This window comes from Urocitellus parryii, chromosome 3, assembly GCF_045843805.1.
Source record: "Urocitellus parryii isolate mUroPar1 chromosome 3, mUroPar1.hap1, whole genome shotgun sequence".
NCBI lineage: Eukaryota > Metazoa > Chordata > Mammalia > Rodentia > Sciuridae > Urocitellus > Urocitellus parryii.
The window spans coordinates 165,500,419-165,521,214 of NC_135533.1; the positions used below are offsets into that span (position 1 = coordinate 165,500,419).

At 44.2% G+C, this 20,796-nt stretch overlaps 1 protein-coding gene and 1 long non-coding RNA gene across 3 annotated transcripts in view; one reads left to right on the top strand and one right to left on the bottom strand.

The window, feature by feature from the left end:
* The window catches only part of LOC113198528 (uncharacterized), an 87,553-nt gene extending 67,206 nt beyond the window's left edge, over nucleotides 1-20,347 (top strand). Inside the window, exons 4-5 of the long non-coding RNA XR_003302845.2 lie at nucleotides 3,715-3,841; nucleotides 18,489-20,347. This is a non-coding gene — a long non-coding RNA (uncharacterized LOC113198528). The remainder of the gene's footprint in view (nucleotides 1-3,714; nucleotides 3,842-18,488) is intronic.
* The window catches only part of Ptprg (protein tyrosine phosphatase receptor type G), a 715,889-nt gene that overhangs the window by 54,309 nt on the left and 640,784 nt on the right, over nucleotides 1-20,796 (bottom strand). The window contains exon 14 of one of the 2 annotated variants that reach the window (XM_077796194.1): nucleotides 8,683-8,769. The exons of the other annotated variant lie outside the window; for it this stretch is intronic. Coding sequence (XP_077652320.1) covers nucleotides 8,683-8,769 — 87 coding nt within the window. The remainder of the gene's footprint in view (nucleotides 1-8,682; nucleotides 8,770-20,796) is intronic. 2 annotated transcript variants of the gene reach the window in all.

Sequence of the window (20,796 nt, forward strand, 5' to 3'; positions counted from 1 at the left end):
GGGTCTCTAAAACTTCTAACCTGTGACAAGTTCCAACATGCAGGTACTATCTCCAATTCCAAATTCAGAGGAATGGAGACAGAATTTCTGAAATGGCTCCAGTGTGCATGGAGTTCCAATTTTCTATTTATCTTGATCTAATTCTCTTTCAACTAGCTTACCCCTAAAAGTTCCTTCAAGTGAAACAAAGTTCCTGGGTCACCAAGAGCAATTGTCTAAAATGATCCTTACTTCCAGTGAGCACGTTTACGAAAGTATCATCAACAGGGAAAATGATGGGGCTCAGGATATGGCTGGGGGGAAAGTGCTAGCCTGGCATGCACGAGGCCTTGGGTTCTATCCCCAGCACCAAAAACTAAACCACCAAGGGGGAAATGATGAAATAGATCATGTTTGGAACAAAGAAATGTATTTATAAGTTTAACAAGGTGTAATCCAATGGGTCTCCAGTATGCATTCTATATTTATAGTTTGCTTTTTTTTTTTTTTTAAAACTTCCCATTCCCTCCAGGGTACTTTCTGTCCCCTTTAGGGAACTGAGGTCAGGCAACATTAATTTCATTGACCCTGACTGCCCTATTCAGTATCCAAATTAGTTTTCTTCTGCTTTCCCTAACCGATAATTGCACTATATGTTTTTCTGATGTTGAGTTTCACAATTGAAGTTTGTAGGGTCCTAATAATCAATCTTTCCCACATCCAAGTTTCAGTCAAGCAGGAGTTATTTAACCAGCAGAACATCTGTCTTTGGTTGAGGGAGTTTTTATTTTTGGGTACTGAGGATTGAACCCAGAGGTGCTTAACCACTGAGCCACCTCCCCAGCCCTTTTTAATATTTTATTTAGAGAGAGGGTCTGAGTTGCTAAATGCCTCACTAAGTTGCTGAGGCTGGTTTTGAACTCATGATCCTCCTAATATTCATGTAGGCTGAGCTCCACTCCTGGTGGTTCTAGCAGAGTAGGCCTGGGGGATGGGCACAGCCCTGTGTATTCTGAACCCCCCCACTCCCAAGGAGTCTGGTGTGTACTGTTCCTGGTTCAAAATGACTGTGACAAAGAGAATATGGTTCCTGAGAATCTCCAGCATTTGGAAAAAAACCTGGAATGGCAGGTACCATTAAAGTGCCCAAAAAAGGCAAACGAGAATTTGTTTCTCATCCAATATGGGATCCTGCAGACATCAAGACTTGAAGGGTATTAATATAAAGATCTCAAATACAGAAAGAAAAGTTGTAGAAGTTGAATAGGAATTTCAAGATCTTCTGCTCCTCTCCTGTTAGAACCTGGCAATCTCTCAAGTTAGAGCAACCAGTTATGCTACCCACACAGAATGTCTTTTCTCAGGTTACGGAAGAGACTTATGATTCTTAAATGAAAACCTTTTCTCCTAAAGTTACCCGTGAAACCATACTTGTGCAATAATTGTCTGAGAGCAAAATTCATTTTTGTTTCTATAAAGGAATTCAAGTTGTCAGTGTCTACTCCAATTTTAAGTGGTTCAGGATGTCCTGAATCCCAAGTGTCCTGACTTTTATAAAAACCACCCCATCAGCAAAGTACCAACCAAGAAAGAATGAGTGACATCAAATGTCCGTGGAACATGCTCAGATGGGAGAAAGACAACAGCCCATTGTGCAGACGTTATTTCCTAAAATGCAACAGGACAGAATGAAAGTGAAGTGGGTGACGTGAATCTGTGGTCCCTAAACTGGGCACACTCTCATGCCTCCCACAGAGTGAGCACCCTGCTGCACAGAGTGGGTCTTCTGTTTAATGGTATGTATCTTTCCACTTTACCCCTGCATACGACCTGAAAGCATCTGATACTTGATCACAGATGGGTCACATGTTAGATCTATGCACGACTCCACAGGAAGTTTCAAGTAGCAGACTGGGAACAAGCTGCCTACATTCTTCTTCATTCATATCCCTTCTTAAAAAACCAATGTGAGCACATATATTTTGAAAATATTTCTAAGAAATGTTCGAGTAGAAGTCAAGAGTGTGTGTATGACATCCTCTGCCATAGCTGATGGATTCAGGCTAGTGGCTCCCTTGGTTTCCAGCCCACACCCCACCCATGTGGGGAGATGTGGAGGATGGGCCGTGGCCTCATGGTAGGACTGTGCATGGATGTATGAATCTACCTTCTAAAAGCCCACAGGACATGGGAGACTTATGGTCTTACAGTCATGAGCATTTGCTCCTGGACTGAAATTCCTCGAAATAACTTTCTATCCTTTCAAATAAAGAAGATACTTGAGGATGGAGAGCTTTCCAGAAACAGCAACAAAAAAATTGACTCTTTACAAGGCAGAGTGCATCTTCTAATGAGGATGCAGGAAGCATCCACCCAAATTAGCTGTCAATTCCAAGTCCCTAAAACACACACACACACCCCACTAGCACGACAGGGTCTGGGGGTTTAACTGGTGCTCTTGACTAATCACACACATGCACATACACACATCTGCTCTGATAGTGCTTTGTAAGTATTAATACATATTCCAGTTCAAGAGGCTTATCCTTCAAAACAATAAAGATAACCCGAAAATCTCATGACTTCAATGCCCTCCCCCATTTCTTTCTTAAGGCATTAACACCCAGAATGACCAAATTTCTACATAAAAACTTTGCCTTTCCGTTTGTTTTTCCAGGACCTGTTCAGACAGTTTCTGATAAGGGTTAACCATTTTCGCAGAACTAATCTCTTTTAAATCTCTGACCCTGTAACCAAGACTTACACAAGCAAAATGCTGACACCGAGTCCAGAAAAGTCTTGAATTCCACTCAAGGTTCCTGTTTATCACAAAGCTCCTCTGAGAGTCGGCATCCAAAACTGCTTTGATGACAAGGGGCTTTCAAGGTCTATCGACTTCTTTTCAACAAGTGTGAGATGTCCAACTAGTCCTATCCTGGGTCCCTGGCTTAGCCTAACAACACTGTTCTCCATCAACACTGACTGTTTAGGGCCCGGGCTGGAAGGAGAATCTTCACCCAGTTTCCAGACTTGTGTGAAAACTCAGACCCACGAACAAACCAACTGTTGACAGGGTTAGAAGTCAAGTCACTATCTTCAAACTAAGCTCAATGGTTTGATAATCACAAGAGAAGGCGCTTATTAGCAGCATGCAGCTCCAAATTCTAATTGCAGACTACAGCGGGCAGTTGGCTGAGTGGCTGACGAACATTAATCAAGCAATCCTAACTGATCTATAGACTGTCACTTAAATTGACAGTGGCACGTCCGCTAATCATCTCATTTATTCTTGTGCTGTCAAGAACAGAAATCACATTACTTTTGCAAATGGCTCTGTTGTATGAATAAGAGCCACTCAGACACAGAAAGGTGGAAACGTTCATGTGCCTTCAAGGAAGATGATTGAGAATTGTGTTAAAAAGACATGGTTGATTTATCAGGGCAAAACATTTAAGCGACAGTGAGGAGGAGAAGGCTGTGAGCATCGTTGGGCTTTCCCTCAGACAGGAGTGTCTATCTGCCTGAAGTGACTCTGGGGTTCCACTTGGAAAGGAGCCCAACGTAAGTTCTAAGTTGAGATCTTTCATACACAACAACTTGCTTGCTGTTGAGTTTTCTGTACTGCAAGTTAAGTGATTCAGTTTATACCACTCAGTTTACACTGGTGGTGTCTCCTCAGGAAGGGATCTTCCAAAAAGACAAATTCAGAAATCAAAACGTACTTCTGTTTGGCAGATTTTCCAGACCATAAAAGGGGACTTGAGATTGACAAACGGGACTGTGCTTCTGAGGATAATCTAACAGAGTGCTTCACATCAGGGCTTTCCTGGAAATCCTGGGGCACATGGCTGTCACAGCTTGGGTAAGTAGGGCTTCTCAGATAGGAGGAGGGGAGGAAAGCCAGAAAGGGAGAGAAAAAAGAATGACATCCTCAGACAGATGGATGGTGGTGTGGTTGGGGATGCAGATATTAAATGAGGAGAAAAATGTTTCCAGATATTTTGGATTTCACTTGGGTAGAGAAGTGTGCCAGGCAACTCCTGCTGTAGGTGGAAGTAATAAAAATCTGGTTTCTGCAGTGAGAATTGTTTTGGGCGATTCAGGCTGCCTGTCATTAATGTCTTTATGAAGGTGGGAGGATTCACAGTAGACATGAAAGTGGTCAAGACAATGAACTCTCTTTTAAACATGAGCTTAGCCCAGAAATTCTTTGAAGATAGGTAGGAATGACTGAAGTCGAAGCAACACTTTTCAGTAGATCAGAAAGCAGAGGTCACTTTTTAAGCCACATTTTGACAAGAACCCTAACAGGTTTTGTACCGCAGCTGGCTTCAAGAAGTGAGCCCTGCAGGGTATTTCCCAAGGCCCCCAGGAGTCACCTAGAAAAGATGGCTTGACATCTGGGGCTTTGAGCAGCTGCCTCACCCTTTGGACCTGAGCCTGGAACGTTCTTAACATCTGGACTGAGGCTCTGTCCCATCTGCCACTGTGCTAAGGGCACAGACACAACATCCACTGACTTGGGAATAGTCATGCTCATGTGATGGCCCAACTCATTTTGGGGAGGAGGTAGAAAATGAATTCTCATTTTATTTACTGCACATTATTCTTCAGTATTTATAATCTAAATGGTCTGGGAAAAGCCTTTTGGCAACTGCTTATTTCATTACCATCATGATGGACTGATTTGCTATAAAAGTGTTATTTTAAGAATTATTAAGTTACCATGTGCCTCTTTACTAAATAGTCTCTTACTACTGTATTCCTGAAATATTTGGGACTACCAAGGGTGGGGGAGAATGTTGATCACACTATCGACCAGATTAAATTCCCAAAGTTTTCAGAATTTACTATTAAAACTTGAACCCGTAAAAAATATTTAAAAAAAAAAACAAACCAAACCAACAACCCTGGAATTGGAGACACTTTCTAAGTAACTCAAAATTTGGAAAACAGAAGTAAAAATATAGATACATTCGATAATATAAAAGTCAAAGGAGTATCAACATAGTTTAAAAGAAACTACTAATTGGGGGAAAATATTTGCAATCCATATTACTAATAGAGACTCTCTTAATTAGAAAGAGACCAACAATACAAAGGAAAAATAAGTTAAAGACATAAGCAAATTTTATAGAAAAACAAATAGTTCAACCTCCCTTAAAAGGCAGCACATTAGAACTATAGGAGGATACCACCTCTTTTTCATAGATGAAGTTAGGAAAAAAACGGCCAGCACACTGTTTGGGAGGCTGTAAAGGAACAAGCTGTAACTGGAACAGGAATCCATGGGTATCCCACCACGGAGGTCAAAATGACATCACCCATGTTGCAGCATACCCATCCTGTGATACTGCCAATCTACTGAATTCACCCTGCATTTACATGTATCCACTGGCAGTATGACCTAAACAAAGTTATTCACTGTAATATTGTCTGTGATAGCAAAAGAATGGAAACAACATCAAATACAGCCTTGGGGACTGCTTAAAGAAATCACGATATGCTGGGCATGGTGGCACACACCTGTAATCCCAGAAGCTTGGGAGGCAGAGGCAGGAGGATTGCGAGTTGGAGGCCGGCCTCAGCAACTTAGCAAGGCCATTAAGCAACTCAGTGAAGCCCTGTCTCTAAATAAAATATAAAAAAGGGCTGGGGATGTGGCTCAGTGGTTAAGCACCCCTGGGTTCAATCCCTGGTACCAAACAAACAAAAAAATGACTCATCTATACCGGAAAAAAAAAAAATCATGCTTCTGAATGAGAATAAGCCAATTATATATGTAGAGAGAGAAAATCATGTTAAAGTAGAAAAAAAGAAAAAGTAAGGGGCATGGTAGAATATATTTTACTGTGTCAAAGGGGACAAAACGGATATTATATTTGTTCCTGTGTAAGAGAATTCTGGGAACAGCTGACTGACTAGCACTAGTGGCTACCTCTCTGGGAGCGTGTAGGAACAGTGTGGGTTGGCGACAGGCTGGAGAGAAGGAGTGTATATGATTAAGCTTTTTGGTTTTGAACTGTGTCAATATTACCTCTTCAAAATTTAAATTGGCTTTTTTGAAAACTTGAACACTGGGCTCCGATTTTTATACTTTCGTCCTCACCTTTCTGAGAGAGTCATCAGCTCTCCCCTCTTAAGCTTTGAGCAATCCTCTCTACCCTGCGACTTAATGGGCACCCAGGGTTCCCTCTCCTGCCACATCAAGGGCTACTGAGTGCCGCGGAGGAGAGAGGTAAGTTCCAGAGCAGGAGCTCCAATAGCTCTTGCAGCTGTTTGGAGGGTTCTATTTCAGGCATTTTGGGGGGGCTTTTCCTCCCATTCCTGGCTGCATTTTGGATGCATATGCAGGCCAAGGGAGGAAATGAGAGGGAGAGAGGGGGCACAGGTGGGACACAGAGTCTGAGGGAAGCACTGCCCTGGTCCATTCCAGCTCCCACAGAAGCCAGGCTTTAGTGGGGCTTCCGCCCTCCAGAAGGCTATCACAGATGGGCAGCAAGGGAGAGCTGGGTCAGGAGGCAGCACCCAGAGCACCATGGGACACAGTAGGACAGGACAGAGCGGGGCGTGGGCTGGTGGTTGAAGGTACATGGAATTGTAGCTTTTGGAGGGACAGAGCATGGCAGAGTGGCCAGGACAGGAAGAACAGAGACTCTGGACTCCTGGATCTCTATTCATCACTTCCTCATGGAGGAGCAACCCTAGGATGGAGCAGGGAGGAATAGGCTCAGCCACCTAAGCAGGTCGTCTTGCCTTACCTTTACAGAGCCTGTTTCCTCATCTTCTCAACAGGGTGATGTAATCTGTACACTAAGCCTTTTGTATATGCTACCTCATTTAATATTCATGACAATCCTAGAAAAAGGAGCGATCAGGAGACCCATCTTCCAGATGAGGAAATTGAGGCTCTGTAACAGACTTTGTGGTATAAAGCCAGGAGGTGGAACAGCTAGGTGGAAGCACAGGCAAAGCCTGCCTTTCGTAGCTACCACCCTGCAAACCAAAGTGCACTAACCGGTGTGATCCATAGCCAGAGGGTTTCTTTAAATACTCATGGCTTCCCAGGATGGTTCCCAGCTCCTAGACCCAGCTGAAGCTGACCTATTCTTCTCTCACTCAGGAGACCAAGTGCCCTATAACAGAAGCTGTCACCAAGTCTCTTACAATTTGCAGTGTGACTATAACAAGCGCACTCCCACACTGGGGGCCAGGTACATAAGTGAGGTAGTCTTGCAGGCTACAGCATCGTTTCTGGAGAGACCTCGAGATTGAATGGGCATATATCTTAGTGCTGATCATGAAATCATGCCGTTTATGATGCTACAGTGAAAAAAAAAAAGGCACCTTATAATGGACCAAGTATAAAACATTCAAGTGATATTCAAGAGTCCCTTTCTTAAGATGAGCTCTTTGCACTGCTGGGCTCGGTGGTGCACGCCTGTAATCCCAGTGGCTCAGGAGGCCGAGGCAGGAGGATCATGAGTTCAAAGCCAGCCTTAGCAATTTAGGTCCTAAGCAACTCAGTGAGACCTTCTCAATAAAATATTAAAAAGGGCCTGGGATGTGGCTCAGTGGTTAACTGTCCCTGGGTTCAATCCCTGGTACCCCCCCCCCAAAAAAAAGGAACTCTTTGAATCTAAAGCTATAAAAGGGAGGGGGGACCTATTAAAGTTTTTATCCTTCCATTTTGAAAATGTTCTAGAAATAAGTAAACATAATAAAATAGTTACATTACCCGGGCCAGTAATCATTCACTCCTTCTCTATAAAGCCAAAACTGCACTGTACTGTTTGAAAGAAGATAGGTCATGGACTTTCTCATTAATCTGTCACAATTCCTTTATTATATGGTCTCAAATATCATAGGTATATCTGATTATAATGCATAGAAATTTTGTCTCAATATTCTGATTTATCTACTACCAGTGGACACAAATCATCCATATAAAATTCCAAATGTAAGTCCTATAAATTGAAAGTAAAGATACTACTCATGACATAATACTAGTGAATTAGCCTACTTATCAATATTAAAAGATTATCATATTAATAGTATACAGTTTGCCTAAGATAAGCCTTACATAAATATTATCAAGAGGCTCAAGTGTGGTAAGATCATGAATTCATGACTTCTTAACATTTGTCATAAGTCTCTCCAGGACAATGAATTTTCAAAGTATTCAAACTGTCTAGAACACATGCACTTTTGCTTATAAAAAAGTGTTCACCCTTCTTATGAAAAAGCACACACATTTTCTTCCCTCTCTCCCCCCTTCCTACTCTTCATTCCTTACTTATGAATAAATTCAGGTTTCAAAAAGGTATTTTTCTCTTATACAGCTAAATACATGCATTTTTAAAAACTAAAAATAGCTCTCAAACATGCAAACATCTGAAAATTTGGAAAGAAAATGGATGCAGCACACACAGACACACAAACACAGGGCACCCCAGGATATACCCGTCTAGAGACACCCCCCCCCCCCCGCCACTGCCAAACAAAGTGAAGCAAGCGCACGCATTACTCTACTGCTACCAGCTACCGGCAGGCTGAGCTCATATTTACAAGGCTTACTTTCAAGGGTTGGAATACAACAAGGGAGTTTCAGCTAGAAGACTTGAATCCCCAAGGCAACAAAACAAAAATTCCACAAGCCAGTCCCAGCCATCAAGACCCCCATTAAGCTTGACCGCCCCTCACCTGCTCCCCTTCTCTCCTCTCTCCCCAGAAGAAGGCACTTCATGGAAACGTCTGGGAAAGCCCTTGGACTTTATTTTGTTACACCCTCTAAATAGACAAAAACAAAAGAGAACAGGTGTAGAAGACAGTATTTCCAGTCAGCCACCATAAGCCCCACACAGACCCTCCCCTTCCCTCTTACACCAAGATCCCGGTTTTCAGGCCTCCTTGGGATTCCCCTCTCCAAAGGAGGAAGCTCACAAACAAAGATGGTGTGTTTGAGGAAGATCTCTGATGCTGAGACAGAAATGTGAAATGCAAACTTTGCTCTAATAGCATCTTATCCGTAGGCAGCATTATCCTGGTATTAACAGAGGCAAGGATAGTACCATCATGACCATGTCGTTCAGAGACCTCCTCTTCCACCTTTGGCAGCTGCCCTGGCTAACAGGATGGCTCAGAATTCCATGGGAATGAACAGAACCTTGCAGGAATCTCCTGGGGACCATTTGGGCCTCCTTCCTGTTACGGTTCCCTCTCAATTTCATACCATTAGACCAGTGGTCTGGGGTTTCATCTTTTCCCCATGCATTCCTGTCGTCTCTGGCCACCTTCCAGATTCACAATACAGATTGTAGAATACATAAGGGACGCATCTCAGGGAGATGGGGACAGCAATTGGCAAGATATTACTATATATAAAATCCTATATTTAGTTTCCCTTTAAAATTTAAATAACCATAGCATATGACACTGAGCTACAGACTTTGAAAGAAGTACATATTCCACAGAATACCTGAAAGTGTCTGTTCAATTATACTTGATACCCCAAACCACCTAGGCTATAGGATTTCACATTACAATGATTCCTATTCTTTCTCCAAGTTCATCAGCTATAATGGATGCTCTGTTTTTTGGATGCTCTGCTGAATCTTGCATCAGGTAGGTAGATGCAATATTGAGTCACTTCTTGCTGTTTAGCAGTTTTTCACTTCGAGGAACAAACAGCCTCTAGTTATTCCATATTAGGTTTTTTCCCTTCATAAATGTTTTCCTTTCTTTGATAATTATTAATTGTGCATGGGGTAAAAGCACTTGGCACAGGCACCAGAATTTGGAGAAGCTAAAACTTGGGAGAATGACTACAAAGGGGGAAGGACTGCTGTAACTCAGAACTTCTTGTCTCCCTCTGTTGAGAACATTCCGGAACTACACCACTGTCCCCCTAAACGTCACGGATATGCCGTGTGGCTCCGAACATTAATCTGAAGAAATCACGAGTGTGTTGGAATGTTTTTACAAATTTTCATAAAAACTTGAAATTTGCAGCTTCCTCAAATATTTAGACTTTTTCTCAACCCTTAGCCCTACTCTGAATTCTGCCAGATTCACTCTTTCGGGAGTTTTGGAGCGGAGCCGGCTAATTCCGCAGCTTTTCCTCACATACAATCACAGGCGCTTCAAACCACCACCCGCAAACTGACAACACTTCGCGGAGAAGAAATGCCACACCATCAATAGCTAATGATCACGGGGGCTACCTGAGCAAATGCGAACCATCAACCCTGGGAGAGAAGGCATGGGATTCTGAGAAATTCAAAGCGGTGGCTGCTCACCACACAACATCCAGGGAGTTTCCCCTTTCCTGAAAAGTGAGCTTGCTTCAAGGATGTTATCCATCTTCCCTAAGAGAGTGGGTCCAGTCTTTTAAGTATCATGGAGCTATGTTTAAACATCAGCCTTCAGCTGTGTCTCCTACCCTGCTTTTGTCTAATGACTGTGTGTTAGCCTGTTCCAAGAGCTTCCACTGGCATCTCAGGGCCAACTCGACAGCAGGGGGCCGGTTACTATAACAACTGACAGCTCTCTTGAATTCTGAAAGGCCCCCGAGTAGCCATTTGGGAAACAGTTATTGAGCAAAAAGTTGCCTGGGATCTGTGGCATTAGCTGCCATAATCTCCGTGCACATGTGTATGGAGGCCAAAAAAAAAAAAAAAGAGCCACCTCCTGGAACAGCTGGGGACCTCCAAGGCTCCCCTCCCCCATTCTGGTTAGCATCTCAGAGCAAGACAGTTTAACACCAGTGTCATCACAAACCCAAACCCTCCGAGCAAGCCATCTTCTGGCATCATAAACTGTGCTCTAGTTCTCCTTACTGGCTTGACACATTATCAGACTTTGAAGAGCTGAATGGTAAAAAATTATTTCTAATGATTTAAAAAAAAAAAAAAAAGGTCTTGAAATATGGCCACAAGTTCAAGTTCCAGGAAGAGAGGGGTTGCACAGGCAGCCGCTGATTTTAAAAGTGGGGCAGAGAGTTGGAAGGGGATATGCCCAGTACATCCATGGGTCATTGAATGCGGTCTTATGCTGAAAAGATAGACGTGATCACGTAAAGCCACCAAAAGTTATTCTTAGAAAGTCTGATCTTTCTCAACATGAAAACAGTTTTACGAAGACCTACCTTTCCATTCTTATTCTCTCAGCACAAGATGACACTGGGCAACTGGAACTGAAAACCCTGTGCCTGTGTACGCACAGAATCCCCTGGAAAAGATCCCGATCATTCTTGTGGAAGTAGCCTTTGCTTTGCATACAGGAAGGGCATCTAGAGGAGTTTGGCCCCTGGTGATATTCAATGTGCCAGGACTGAGCGCTTCCAGGTCATTGCTCACAGCTGCCTGACTAAACATTTGTCCTTTTTCTTTGTTCTGCAAAAGTCAGAACCCAAACAGCCACTCCTCCAGGAAGCCCTCCCTGACTCCCGCTCCTTCCCACCACACTCTGGCTGTAGTTAACATCCTGGAGCACATGGTTTCCCTTATCACCACAGCAGCCAGGGGAGTTGAATGTAACCACTCACAGGGGCCAGGTGTCAAAGAGCAGTGAGGGCAGAGGCTGGCAGACTGAAGAACCAGTGTCCCCTGCAAAGGGGCCACACACTTGGCTCCAGCCAGCCCAACAGTGCCAGAAGGGGCAATGAGGACTATGCTGCCTGACCTTCTGATTTGCCAAATGAACCCACAAAGCTGGGCTTTCAAGTCGAGTCTTATTTCTAAAATAATTCAAAAACTTGAAATAATCAGCTGAATAAAACTGGCTGGGAGACCACTGGTTTGGAGTTTTTGACCTTTATTTGGGATGATCTTTATTTACCTGCTCATCTACTCCTTCAAGCTATACATATAACCCCCTGCAAGAAAGGATCCCTCAAATGAATCTCCTCCGGTGCCTGGCACAATGAGATTCATAAAAAGTGGTGGATGAATGAACAAAGGAAGGACTAAACAGGCCAGCCACACAATACAAAACCCCAGGGGCAAGGAACTCCAAAACCTGCGAGCTGCATCTTCCCAGAAGGAGAAATGACCTACATCTCTCTAGGGGGACAGGGGTGAAGGGCTCCCTGATGGCTTGCTCACCGCCCATGGCTGCTCCAAGATTCAGTAACGTAGCACGTGCTTTGTGTTAATTCAACCATCACTAGTGATTTCTATTAGCAGTGTTTCCCCTTTGCTATCCCTCCAATGTCACCTGCTTAGGGAAAGCCATTCTTATTGCACTGTATGCAAATGAAGAATAATCAGGCTTTCCTGGGGTGAAATGGGAGGAAACATCTAATCCAGACCCCTTCATCAGCAAGCCGACGTTTGAAGTTTCTTGAAGTTTTGGCCACAGAGCAGATGGGTGTCGCTGCTGCTACTGTGGGAATACAGGAGGGATCTTCGTTCCAGTGAGGCACTGTGGTCAGTCATCCTGCGGGCCCAAGAGGCGTGTCACCACATGCCCACACTCCACTTCCTTGTGCATCTGTTTCCCACACGAATCCCCCACACATTTGCGGTTTGCATCCCTTCATATTTATTACACTCCGTCTCCCACTGAACATCCAGGAAAGAAAAAAAATTGCAGTGTCAACAGAACTCACTTGTGTTCACAAACAGCATTCCTAACGAAGAGGCACCATGCATAACAAAAATCTCTAAAAGTCTAAAGGGACTCCGACTAAAAGAAACCCTTTTCTATGGGCTCGTGTGGCTAAACTGGTGTTGATGGATTTGTCAGATTTACAAATGGCTCAAGTGGGACGTGCATTTTCCGGGTCATAGTAGAACATGAAACTTTTTTTTTTTGGGGGGGGGGGCAGGGTACCTCAAGGCTGCCCAGGCTGGCCTGGATCTTGCAATCCTCCTGCCGTGGTTTCCTGAGTAGCCGGGATTACATGTGTGCACTACCTTGCTCAGAGCATGCAACCTTTCTGATATCAAATTTTAAAAAACTTGGTGTCAGATGTTACAATTTCCACATAGAGTTTCCAGTTCTCTGTCCCAGGACCCATGTAGTTAGCTCATACTTATGTGAGAAGTAAAGCTGGTTTATGCTTTTGGGAAGTCCTTTTCCAAGTTATGGTTAATAAGATACTAAATTTATCATCAAGGAAACTGACCAGCTGGGACTGAGACCAAACAGGTTATATTATACAACATCAAAACCTTCTCAGACTAATGAAGATGTCACTGAGTAGATACATTCTTATTTAGCTTCCAGAATACCCAAGAACATAGTTGGTCCCTGAGGTTTTCTTCCATTGATCTTGGCAATTCTAAACCCCAAGTACATACTGGTGACCACCACAATGAGAAGGTGGCACAGGAGCGAGTTCATCTTCCTGCAGGGTTTTTTTTTTTTTTTTTTTTGTGTGTGTGTGTGTGTGTGTGTGTGTGTGTGTGTGTGTGTGTCGGGGTGGGGGGTGGGTAACCAGGGATGGAATCCAGGGACACTTAACCACTGAGCCACATCCCAACCTTTTTATTTTTGATTTTGAGACAGGGCTAAGTTGTTTAGGGCCTTGTTAGAGTGCTGAGACAGGTTTTTTTTTTTTTTTAACTATTATTTATTTTTTTAAAGCTGTGGATGGACACAATACATTTATTTAATTAATTTATTTATTTTGATGTGTTGCTGAGGATCAAACCCAATGCCTCATACTTTCGAGGCAAGGGCTCTGCCACTGAGCCACAATCCCAGCTCCTCAGACAGGTTTTGAACTTGCAATCCAGCCTTCCAAACTCCTGCAGCGTCTTTTTGACAGGCGAACACATACAACTGGAGCTGGCTGTGGAATGAAGCGAATGCCGAATGCTTTCCCCCAGGCATGCTACTTCCTCATCTGAGGCAAGATAATGTGATGGGGAAGATAGTGGGCGAGGAAAAATCAGACTAGTTGAGTTCAAGCCCAGGATCCAGAGATTAATACTGTGACTTGGGCATATCACCTTATTTTACCAAGCATTAATCTTCCAATGTGCAAAATGGACATAATACTAACCACTTCCTAAGATATGCATGCCAATTAGGTGGGAATATTATCTGCCAAACACAGGTCTAGGATGGTGAAAATTCAATTGAAGGTTTTTGGCTAGCCAGGTCTTAAGATGTACAAAGCCACTTCAAAGGCACAACTTGGCTCACCATAAGGAAAAGAGCTACCTTGGATGCAACTTCCTTTAGGATTCCAGGAAAAAAACAAACAAACAAACAAACAAAATCTTTGCAAACTGCATAATTCTAAGTGCACACAAATGCCCTTTTCATAGTAGCTAAAACTCTTCTACAGCATGCTGGTAATGAACACTCAAGCACATGGACTGTACACCAGGCACTTAGCTCCTCTACCAGCATCTACCTCAAATTATGAAAGCAGATCAAAAAGGAACTTTCCCCTACTTTTCCTCTCATCTCTGAGTGGCAGCAGCTATGCAGCTCCAAGTGTTTTCAGGAACATTAATGCCACAGAAACAGCTTGTCTTCATAAGGCAGGGGATCCAACTCTTGGAATATGCTTTATTAATTCAGAAGGTGTATGGTTACCATCTTGAATAGTAAGGCCACAACGGCACACTTCAGAAACTACTGAGTTGATTTCTTCTTCATTTTTAAGAGCTCTGAATGCTTTCTAATTGCTCTGAATCATTTGCAATAGCTTGGAAACATTGCATGACTGAGGTAGACTACAATATTTACCAGGCACACAACAGGGCAGTATTTGCAGAATGAGGCAAGCTCTTTTAACTGTTCGTTTATTTTATTTTTATTAGCTACCCACCACATTTCTTCCTAGCTTCACTGCAACTTCTTCCTCATTATGGATTCTGAATCCTACATCTCTTCAAGGTAGACCTTTGCAAGGACCATTCAAAAGACAAATGCAGCAGGCTACCTGTAATATCCCTGCCCAAAGTATTAGAAAATACATTATTTCTCTGGGGGAAGAGTACCCTCCTACAGTGTTGGTGGGACTGCAAACTGGTGCAACCCATCTGGAAAGCAGTATGGAGATTCCTTAACAAACTTGGAATGGAACCACCATTTGACCTAGTTATCCAATTCCTTGGTATACCCAAAGGACTTAAAATCAGCACACTACAGTGATGCAGCCACATTAATGTTTATAGCAGCTCTAGTCACAATAGCTAAGTGATGGGCACCTAGGTTGGTTCCTTCAACAGATGAATGGACAAAGAAAATGTGGTAGAACAATAGAATATTAGTCAGCCATAAAGAAGAATGAAATCATGGCATTTGCTGATAAATGAATGGAACTGGAGGCATTATGCTAAGGGAAATAAGCCAATCCCAACAAACCAAAGACCAAATGTTCTCTGATATGCAGATGCTAACACACAATGAGGAGGAGGGGGAACAGAAGTTCACTGGATTAGACAAAGGGGAATGAAGGGAAGTGGGGGGAATGGGAACAGTAAAGAGTAGAATGAATGAAACATAACTTTCCTGTGTTCATATATGAATACACAATCAGTGAAACTCCACATGCCCAAGCACAAGAATGGGATCCTAATTAGAATAAGCTATACTCCATGTATCTATCATATGTTAAAATACACTCCACTGCCACATATATCTAAAAAGAATAAAGAATTAAAGAAAATCCATTTCTTCCTATAGACCCACATTGCTACCTGTCAAAATACTGCTCAAATAGTCCCCCAGGGGACTCTTTGCCTGAAATCTCTCAGATATACGAATACCTGAGATTTGTACCCATACTTTTGGGTTCTGACCATGTATGAAATAAGGAGATTAATGACTGGCCCCCAACATGGTCACTTTCAGGAAACACACTGAATGCAGTGACGTCAATGGGCCTCAGTGTTTAAGGCTCTCTGCTGCAGTGCTTCCCAAACACTGGGCACTCTCCTACCTCATCTGGTATCCCTGGGTGTGTGGCCATCTGGAGCTAGTGATGAGTGAATGGGAGCGAAATGTCCACTCCCAGGCCCAGCAGTTGAGAGCCAGCTGCAATGTGGGGGCCACACACTCCCAGCAGAGGAGCCACCGTGGAGGACCTCAGAGCCCCATCAGTCTTTGAGAGGGTGTGCAGTTAGGCCACGGGTCTTCTGCAGGGGCTGTAAACTCAATACAGCCAGCTCTGAATTCACGAGGCTGCCCTCTGGGCTTCAAAGTCCTGCCCCTGAGTGGAGGTGGGGGCTGGGGTCACATCTTCAACCTAGTTACTCAGGCATGTCCTCCTCTGCAATTGCCTTCGCCCCATCAGGAGCATCACCCAAACCAATTTCATTAACTTGACTGTCACACGTTCCTTTTTTGGCCCAAAATGAATCTGCTCACTTGGTTAACCTACATTTCTACTATATTTAGCTCTAAACGGATGACTTTTCACTATTTCTAGGATGCTCTGTTCAGCTGAGCATTCCAAAGAATACACTTGGAAGGAAATTCCAGAAGTTCCTGACTATTGTTTTATGGAATGGTCCTATTACTAGAAATTGTGTACAGTAACACAATGTGATTACATTTGAGGGATGGCATTTCTTGAAAATTGTAAATTTCATTTTATTAAAAACTTTTAAGCACCTCAGGACCCAGAATTGCTCTGGTGGCAAATGTCTGTGCATCCATCTACCAGGCACCAAGAGAGGCATTTCCCACAGCAAACACCGAGTCCCCGTGGGAACTTGGGTGGCACGTTTCTTAAATCTATTTTGCAGAGGTGGAAACTGAAGCTGGTGAAGGAGCCTTCATCTGAGGCTGATTTTTACTGGCACCTCCCAGAATGCTCTGTTCAGGCATCATTTCCCAGTTGCCCAACCGCAGGCAATACTAACACCAAGAATACACAGCATATCTCTGCCACGTGCTTTATCTGTATCTGTGTTTTACACTCCAAGTCAGCAAGTTTTTTTTTTTTTTACCTTCCTAGAACAATTGCTCCCCTTTGGGGATGGCAGCTCCAATTATGTACCCTTTCTGGCTACACGGTGATGAGTGTGGTACAAACTGTCTCTGAATCCAGGCTGTGACTCAGGACCCATGTTCCCCCTTAAACATGAGGCAAGGCCTCTCTCTGATCTGCCTTCCTGTACCTTGGGCTCCTTCAGTGCCTTTCAATCATCCTCATGGCAAGGCATACATCCTCTTGGGTAGCATCCAATGCCTTCCTGATCTGACCCATGCTGTCCCACACTCTGCTCTGGTGACAATGACCCACATCTGCTTGTAGAAGGCCAGGCTCTCTCTAGTGTCACCTCTTTATGTGCTCCTCCCTTGGCTTACATCTTCCAGGTTGGGTTGAAGCCCTTTTCCAAAAACTCTTCACACTCATCCATGTCTTCCAATGACTATGAGGGCCAAGGGACATCAACCCTGAATCACCAGGCCCAGCACAATGTATGGCAGGACCCCTAAGGATTGTATAAATAATAAAAGGTTGAAAATGGGTCCATGCTCATGCAATAGCACAAAATGCTTTATGATTTCTTAAATATCAAAATACTGAGCCAAACATTCTAAAGTAGCCTCCTTTCTGGTCCAGGAAGGTCCTTTGTAACCCCTTCTCCAGTTTTAAGTCCCTGGTTTTCATGGAAATGGCACTGACTCATTTTGGACACACATGCATACACACACACATTTTGGGGCAGAGTTAAATTTAAGATTAGGCCTAACAAGCACAGAGGCCCGATTTTGGGGATGGACAAATGGTGTAAGTCATTCCTGAGCGATGCCATCTTAGGACTTACCTGGACCTTTTTTGGGGGGTGGAGTGAGAGATTGAACACAGAGGCACTTAACCACTGAGCCACATCCCCAGCCCTTTTTAATATTTTATTTAGAGACAGGGTCTTGCTGAGTTGCTTAGGGCCTTGCTAAGTTGCTGAGGCTGGCTTTGAACTCACGATCCTCCTGCCTCAGCCTCCTGTTCATTGGACTATCAAAGGAAACATCTCTTTCCATGGGAATGGAGAGATGTAAGTCGCACATGGGCCAGAGCTCACCATGTGTTGAAACAGGCTGAGGCCTGCTTCAGAGAACAGATCCCAGAAACGGACTACACCAGCCAATGCCTCCTGTTCTTGTTCAACCTCCCAATTCCAACCAGGCCTGACATTCCTGAAACTTCCTACTCCATGAATCAACCAACATTTTCCTATTCTGTGTGCTTAAGGCAGTGTGAAATGGATTTTTGTCAGACTGCAACAGAAAAGGGTTCCTTCTGAGCAATATGGTATGAGACAGTACTGCCCAGTGCCTGGTCCACAGCAGGTATTCAACAAATGTCAGTTCCCTTTCTCTTCCCAGTTCAAAGAAAAGGGTTAGACACTGTACCCTGCACACAGATTCGTAAGAGCCACATGGGATGGTACCATCCAAGTGCTTGGCCCTCAAAAAGGACCCACTGAACGAACATCAGCGAGCACTGACATCCTCATACAGTGGAACACGGGTGGGGAGACTAAATTTAGAGAGCCTGGGTTTCATTTCTCACTGCTTCTCCCATTGAATCGCAGTGTCAACGGCTCCAAGTGAACTCACCCAGCATTCTGGAATGCTAGCCGCAAACGATCAGGCCCTGGTTGCGGTAGAAACTGCTGTTGCTGGGAGCTGGTGCCAGACCTGCCACCCGAGGAAATGACCCAGGAGGCTTTGCTCTGCTTCCATGCTCTACTTATGTCAAGTCTACTTGCCAATCACCCACTCTCACTGGGCCTCAGAAGGCAGAAGGGAAACAGTGCAGTTCCAGCTTCAACAATGCACGGCCAAAGGGACACGCACGTCTCTTCCGCAAGTGCCAATTCTCGACGTGAGCTCCCTAGCACTGCTTCTTCCACATTAATAAGGAAAAAGTTGGACAGAAAAAAAGGGCCCTTGTCTCCTCCAGGCTTAGCCAACGCATCCATCCTGACACTAATTCAGTTTTATTTTCTTTGTGTAAGAATTTTTCTGTTTTGCATTGATTTTTGTGCTACTGGCTCCAAGTTTGGTAAAAGCCCCAATCCAGACTCTATTGATGGGGGCAAAAGCTCTGGCTAGTTGAAACCAAGCTATGTATATAATTTTGGAAAAATACAGGCATATGAATATGATTTACCCCATATTTATGTATATAATCTTTCCCTAGAAAACTTGTGTATACACACACATACATGCACACGTGAGCATGTGCTCACTCACATACCCCGTTATAAAAATATTCTGGGCAGGAGCTGTTAATATATTTCCCATTTTAACTGAGGTTTTCAGGAGTCTTAACAGCTGTTTTCTCAAGGGAGGGCACACCTTGAGCAGTAGGGTTTTAAAGCCGTCTTCACCATGTCCATAGCCATATAGAAGGAGGTGCAATAAACGCTTGTTTTTTGGACCTTCGCCTGCTAGGTTCATGGTCCTCCTTGGCCCCTGTGATCTGCTCAGGAATAGGCAGAAGACACAAGGTGAGCTGATCAGAAACAGTCCTGAAGTATTTGCGAAAGTACTGTGTACAAGATGCTTCCTTTAAGCTCAAATTGCTAAACGAGGGTCACTAGTGGCAGATTGCTGCGGGATCTCTGTGCTCCACAAAGGGAGAGGCTGAGACCCAAGCTGCAGAGCCGGGAGCCGGGCATGCGGATCTTTAACTTCCCACACTCACCTGGATGCACTAGCAGCCTCCAGACAAATATTTGTTAGCAAATCACTATTTGCTGGAGAGGGGATGTCAGGGAGTCTATCTTCCTTTGTTCCCTGGACACCAGGCACTTCACAGTCCAGCACTAGCAGCCTTGAGGTTACTCTGGACACCTGGGGGAGGCCCGAGAGGATCCTTTTCTTACCCCCCTGTTCTCAGTGACTGAGAACAGACCCCAGGACACACAGCCAGCCTGTCAGCACATTCTGTTGATCCCACCTTTAGGATATATCTATGTGTCATTGCTGCTCACCACTTGCACAATCTCACCAGGGCCCCGGCCACGTCCTCCACTGCAGGGTCTCCCTGATGGACTCTGCTTCTCCCCTGGCTCCTCTTCAATCTATGTTTAGCACAGCCCCCAAGTAATTCTGAAGTCAGATCACAATACCCTTCTACACCCAATCACACTTATGTCAAGGTCAAAGCCTATGTGTAAACAGTGGTCCCCAGGCCTCCCGAGACCTGATCCTCCTCTGCCCTGCCTCTTCCTGACACGCTCTTCTACCACTCTCCCTCTGGGCTCAAGTGCTCCAGCTATATGCATCCACTGGGGTAGTCCTGCTCCATGCCAGCCATGCCTCTGCCTCAGGGCCTTTGTACTTCTCTTTCTTCAGTTTGGAATGTGCTCCAGATGGAGCTCATTTGATCTCATTTAAGTCTTCCCTCAGGTATCACTGGCCAGTTAGACTGCTCTCGACCACTCTAAACACTCACCCCATGCCCCAGCATGCCCCTCCTCTTTCCTGAGTTTTCTCCATTACATGCCTAACAGCTCAGGAACCGTATGTTTTAATTATTTGCATGGTTTATCACCTGTCTTTTCCATTAAAATGCAAGCTCCGTGAGCGCGGGGATTTAGTCTGGCTCTGCTTTTGTATCACCAGGGCCTAGAGGACTAGCTGCCCATGGAAAGGGCTCAAATTAACCGAATGAATGAGAGGGAGGGATGAAGATATAACCCTGTTTGTCATTGGAGACACATTTAAGGTACAGGGCGGAAGCTGCCTATATTCATCTGAGAAGTGCCAAGCGGGCCAGCCTGCCTCAGCTGAGCTGGCTGAGGCTGTACAACTGAAAAACCAGAACTTCAGCATAACTTGCAAGCTGGCTCCACAGGGTGCATCAGAAATCACTTAAAAGAAGACAAAAAT